The sequence below is a fragment of the Wasmannia auropunctata genome, unplaced genomic scaffold (genome assembly GCF_000956235.1).
Source record: "Wasmannia auropunctata unplaced genomic scaffold, wasmannia.A_1.0 LD336106.1, whole genome shotgun sequence".
In the NCBI taxonomy this organism is placed as follows: Eukaryota; Metazoa; Arthropoda; class Insecta; order Hymenoptera; family Formicidae; genus Wasmannia; species Wasmannia auropunctata.
This window is the reverse complement of record NW_012026784.1, coordinates 2,554,242-2,560,847: the sequence shown is the minus strand read 5'-3', so window position 1 is coordinate 2,560,847 and position 6,606 is coordinate 2,554,242. Positions and strand designations below refer to the sequence as shown.

The window sequence follows — 6,606 nt, the reverse complement described above, 5'->3', positions numbered from 1 at the left end:
GGGGGGTGAGTGAGAGAGTTCACGAGTCGGTGGGGGTAACCTTAGACAAGAGGCGTGGTCTGTACGTCGTTCTCACCCCACGGCTCTCCACCGAGAAGCAACCCTTATCGCCGACGTATACTGGAAGCCCACCATGGACGTCGGTCACGACGATTGTAGGCGAAACTATATACGTACGTGTAGGTGGCGGGACGTGGAAAGACGCCGCTCTCCTGCACAGCAGCATCCGGATTTTCATCTTCTTAACACTCTCCCTCACACTACTCTCCGTCCTCTCACCCTCCTCGTCCCATTCTCGTCCGTCCGTCCGCTCCCCCCCGGACGCCGTATGTGGACGCACTTCTTTCTTCGCATCGCGACCATCCCTGCAGGTCGAAACTCCGAACCGAGTCCGTTGCACTCTTCTCTCCTCTCGGCCGTCATTCGTCTCGTTCCTCTCCTCCTCGAAACAACACGGGACAAAAATCGCACGACGATGACGAGGCGTTTGCGGAGATAAGGATGATGATGATGATGATGATGATGATGATGATGACGACGATGATGTGGCAACGCAGACGCGAATCGCGGACGAACGGTATGTCCGCAACGAACGGGAGCCGCGCAAGCAGAGCTTTTTTATCGGGCAACGGGTAGACGAACCCCGAAGAGTGAAACGAAACTCGTAGCGGCCGTGCTTTTTTACGGCGCATGCGGCTGTTCCGCGGGAAAAGCGGCGGTGGTGGGGCGGAAAGAGAATCGAACTCACCACCCGGCTCTCGCTCTTCTTCCCTCTCGTTCTCCCGCATGTTCGGCGTTTATTTTTCGGTGAAAGTGAGCGAAATACGTGATCGATTCGTTAGCTATATCAAGGAATATGTGTTCAAACAAAAAATATACAGAAGCGGTTTTCAGCAAAAACTGATTAACAATCCGCTTGGAAAAATTGATAGCTACACAATATCGTAAATTACGAAACGTTGGCAAAAAAAAAATCCAATTGTCTAAACAATATCGGTATTAGTAATATGTGTATAGTAACTTGTATGTATATCTCTCGATCTATTCAATATACATATTTGTATATTTTCTGACGTTGTTTTAATGATATTTATAGAGTCTTTACATCTATAAAATGTTACCATATTTTTAATTTTCTCCATGTAAAATCATTTTTAAAAATATTTTAAAAATATTTGATGCTTGATTTGATGCTTATACAGTCTCGAAATTTGCGAATCAAAATATTATACCAAGAAAATCTTCGAAAAATTAAGTGAAAAAGTTATTTATAAATTTTTATTTTAAACAGTAGTAAATTTTAAACAGTTTTTGAGGTATAAGAGTTTAAATTTAGCCAATTATAGATTAAACAGAAACATGTCCGTGAGTGCGTCGATAGTGTTAGTGGTCGCGCACTTCACGCGAGTACTAATCTATAATTGGCCAGATTTAAATTCTGATATCTCAAAAAGTACTGTTTAAAATAAAAATTTACATATAACTTATTTATTTATTATTTTTCAAAGATTTTCTTGCTACGATTTTTAATTCGCGAATTTCAGGACACCCCCTGTATATACATATATCATTTTGCACTTTTAATCTATCGATCCTGATTGTTATATATTATCACATGGGGAAAACGTGGCGTTCTTTCACTATCTTTTACGATTGACAGTCGACTTCCACGCGGTTTCCTGATCCCCTTGCGTGGCTTCACGCAACACATAGGTACCCACCCAGCTGATCGTAACGGTGGAGGTTTACCGTGCAAATGTGGCAGCACGAAACGTTCATACATTTCGGTTACATTACCGTAGACATCATCGGATGTGTTGACGGGAAATACGAGCATAACTCAGCCGACGCTACCTGCCAGGATTTCGCGAAAATCCCCCTTTGCTCTCCTCTCTCTCTCTCTCTCTCTCTGTCTAGCTTTCTCTTGTCTCGCACAGCTTCCATCGTCTCGTCCTCTCGCTACACACTTCTCTCTTCTCTCTCTGTCTGTCTCTATCTCTCTCTAACGTTACACTGAGTGATGACGTCATTTCCTACCGAGTATTATACATCTCGCAGCGTATTTCCGGCGGCCGATTAAGATTCGCCCGACATTCGGCGGGAGAATGAGATTTTCCGAGACGCGATCGCATTGCGAACAGAGAAGTAAAACTATTAAACGAGACTTAAGCAATATGAAGTGTTATCAATTTTCAGGAGATGAAATAGGAATCATACAAAAATATCGTCCCTACATCAGACCATATCTAATTCTTGCAGGAATATCACTTTTATTTCAACTACACCACGATTGTGACAAATTTTTGGAAGAAGAAAAATGTACAAATTAGGAAAAACATACAAATCCTACTATCTAAATTTTTAATGAAAGTGCATGATATGTATCTTCTCGTGAAAGTTTTTCCTTTGATGCATAGTTCTCGCGAATGTAAGGAATAATTTTCGTAAATTGTTACAGAAATGCAATATACAGATAAATTTCGACAAAGGCAATGACAGTAGTATATCTGAATGAGAAATAAACAGACTTGATTTATGCGATTAAACATTTTTCGCGTATTAACGTAATATATTTCCGTAAAGGACACCTGGGTGTGAATTTGCACCAAAGCAAAATGTGTGTTTCTCAATGTAAAATTTTCTGACCAATCGATTAGTAATATTAATTTTTCAAAAAAAGAACGTAATTGTTTTCAAAACTTTGTGTTAAACAAAACCATTCAAAAGAGACGTACACTGTTAGAAATTTCTATAGGAATTTTCGGATACGTATGACTAAAGCTTTATGCTGCAGTTACCGTTTCTGAAATTTATTAAACGGGAATAAAAATTTTGGAAGCAGTAACTGCATAAAACTTTAGTCACAGTTTCTGAAAATTCCGTTATAGTTTCGTAATTTGCAGTAACTGTAACTGAAAATTTAAAAAAAATTATAAAATTTTTTATCAATTTATTAATTTTAACATATATGCACATTATAATTACCTTGACTCATAAACAGTAAGATAATGTGAGCGAGGTATATGCAAACAACTGTATATATACGTGTTATATGATATGCTCAATATATCAAATGTATAATCAAAAAGTATTTTATAATTATAGTTATAAAGAGTTATATTTGAGTACACACTTTTTGACTATACATTTGATATATTGAGTATTATTATATACACACGTATGTACGCAATTGTTTGCATAAACATACTTCGCACATTATCTTATTATTTACATGCCAAGGTAATTATAAACCATACATTTATGTTAAAATTAATAAACTAATAAAAAATTTTTTTTATCTCTTTTAATGCATTGAGAATACTGCATATAATCTATACGCACTTAGTTATTTGTGTAAACATACTTTGCTCATATTATTTTATTATTTATATCAAAAAGATAAATAATATAAGCAGTATTATTTATTAAAATCATCATTATTCTTTCTATCATTACTATCTTTTCTATCATCACTATTCTTTGCTTTCACCTTTCTCCGTCCGTGAGCTTGATGCGGAAGAACGTCGTTTCCACAAGCCGCCGAGTAGTGCACTGGACGAAAGCTGCGCAGAGTACATCGAGCAACTTTTTCCAGTTACGATATCTTAAATTGCCGTTACCATTTAGTCATTTTAAGAAACCGTTTTATAATTTTGCGGTACAGTATCGGAATTTCTGTTACCATTTATTAATTTAAAAAAACCGTTTATAATTCTACGATACAGTATCAGAATTTTATGAGAAATTTAGTAAATTTGCTTTGAATGTTACTAAATTTTTGTTTTCAGCAACCTAATTTCGTAAAATTCAGTTACTTCAGTACCTTAAATCTCACGGAATTTTCCGAACATTTTTAACAGTGTATAGCCTTTGCGGGTTAAAAAGTAATACAACGTAGGCAAAAAGGTTCAGACTATAGGTCATCCAGCCTCGTCATTGGTTTCACGTCTACTTCTCCCTTTCTCTTTCTCTCTCTCTCTCTCTCTCTCTCTCTTCTTCCCTTTTCCGCCATAGGTCAGGAACTTATCAGCGTGTAATTAACGACGAAGCAAAGTCGTGTCGTTGCCGGGCAAAAAGATACTCGCGCGAATACAATCCCGTAAATTTCCGAGCTGGCGGCGGCCCTGCCCCCTGTCCAATGGCAAGCAAGAAAACCCGTTGTTCGGTGTTTTGCACACGGTGCCGCGACGCGACGTGTTCCCCCGGAATCAATTGTTGTTTCGGGGTTTGTTTGCGGCCGAACTACGCCGCGGCCGCGGCAATGAGACAAGCCGGAAATATTACCGTTGCACACCGCGAGAAATTATGCGATCAACGTGGCTGTAACGCACGGATCGAGCACGGATTCGAGCCCGGATAGCAGCGAGTTTTACTCAATAACCTCCCTCTCCCCTCCCCCCTTCCGATTGATATCGATCACTCGCGGCCGCAATCATTACGCGCGATTACTAACTTAATTTGCGTTTGTGAAAACGTTGAAAATCCGCCTGCCAGGATTTCGCGACCCATGCGGTTTAACGAAATTAACGACGTGCAACTCATGTTGTACACCATACGAAGAATGCGCTATATATACACCTGTATTGTTCTGCATTACATCTGTGCGAGAAATCAGATTTACATTAATCTGACATAGTTTCAGGGAAATTATTGTAATTCGAGTAAAATGCGTCAATAAAAAATCATTTATATCATTGTTTTTTAACAATCTATCCATTCATTATAGGCTTAATTCGAAACTAAAATAAAAGAATAATTTTAAATTTATCTGTTTAAAATATTGATCCAATAAAATTTGATCCAATAAAAGTGTTTGAGATTCTCTTATGCGGTCAGAATTGAAATCCCACGGGGTATCTTCTGAACGGCAAAGCCTCTGGACCGCAAGATCCGGATTTCGAAGCAGGATAACTACTCCCGTCAGGAGGGAAATGTTTTAGAGAAGTCAAAGGTCGTGGGACAAATTCTTCTTTAGGAACCGGTTCAAGACGGACTCGAGAAAATGTCCAAGCAATCACTTGCTACGTTTTATAATTTATTGATTTACAATAAAAAGTTATTGCACATTTTTTTTACAATTTATCCATTTATTCTAGGCTTAATTCGAATATTAAAATAAAAGTATAATTTTAGATTTGTCTATGATGTTTAAAATACCATTTGATCTAATAAAAGTGACTGATGTTCTTTACTATAGATTTATTAAAAAATACGTATGTGTAATAACGTTTAAATATTGCTTTAACGATCAGAAAAATGCAGAATTATTTTTTTGGATGCTATTAGTTTACGTATATTTTACACAATCATCATTTATTTTATACATACTCGAATAAATAATAAATTAATAGTATTTTATAATGGAATTTGCATCAATTGTTGGAATAGAAATATGAATATCGGAAAGTTATGTTATAAATAAAATTTATTTCGAAAGTAATAGAGTAACGTTTCCACCACGAGAAGATATCGTTAAGAAACGATTAATTGTCATCGCGTCGGAAAATATTAAAAATTCTCGCGCGAAATGGTATCAAATTATAGCACAACGGCCGGATGTACTCGTTAATCGTGTTTTCACCCCTTCACACATCATCCTTCCTATCCAGTCAGCGACGACGGTAACGTACGAGTCTCGGTAGAATCCAATTAATGCCGACATCTCTCCGCGTGTCTTTCACAATTTTGAATTTTAAGTGACATAATATGCCGACTGACGCGGGCTTGTCAGCCTCTCAAACTACCTATCGCGCCTTTCTTCGAGCGAAATCGGATATCGCGTTTAAAACGCGAAACGAGCGTAACTTATACACGATGCAAAGAACTTTGGAAAATTATTATTACTAAGGAAATAAAGGAAAAGATATCGGACAGAAATGCGCATTATTTCACACGAGGATGATAATAAGGAAATTTTATAATATTTGCGATATATTTAAGTGTATGACAAATTCAGTAAATGCTTGGGGTGGGCGATACGATTACAGTCGAACCTCGATAACTCGAATCTCAAGGTAAGAGAAAAAGCCGGGATTGAAAGTAACTTGTTACGCCGTTACCGTTACAGTTACTTTTTTTGATAACGAATTGGTAACGACGTTATTTTATTTTTTTGGTAACTGTAACGGTAACGTAGTTACATTTTTTTCGGTAACGGTAACGAATTATACCAGTTATACTTTTATCATTACTTTTTATATTTTGAACTTATTGTATTTATGACGAAATTTTTGTATGTATATTCAATCTTCAGTTTTTAGCTAGTATTTACATAGTTTACTCTTATTTTAAGACTTTTAAATAATGTCTTGAAATATGACTCTGTGATTAGTTTATGACATCTTAAAAATGCTAGAAGTCAATTAATATCACAAATTAAATTGACGAGTACTTTAATAAGATATTTTTACGTTATATATGCATTGTAAAATACTTTAAAAAATTATATATATTATTTATTTATACTTAAATAAATTTATATATGTGAAAAATATTAACTGAATTTCAAAATCGAAAATTTAATTAGCGCGTAGATTGTAAAATTGGATATGTATGTATACAAATTTATTACGAAATATTAAGCATGAAGCTCTAGTTCATATCAAA

At 36.3% G+C, this 6,606-nt stretch overlaps 1 protein-coding gene across 1 annotated transcript in view; it reads right to left on the bottom strand.

The window, feature by feature from the left end:
* Window positions 1–788, bottom strand: part of LOC105456574 — a 23,230-nt gene extending 22,442 nt beyond the window's left edge. Inside the window, exons 1-2 of the mRNA XM_011700731.1 lie at window positions 749–788; window positions 178–696 (exon numbers count right to left, since the gene is read on the bottom strand). Coding sequence (XP_011699033.1) covers window positions 178–696; window positions 749–788 — 559 coding nt within the window. The remainder of the gene's footprint in view (window positions 1–177; window positions 697–748) is intronic.
* Window positions 789–6,606: the final 5,818 nt, after the last annotated feature.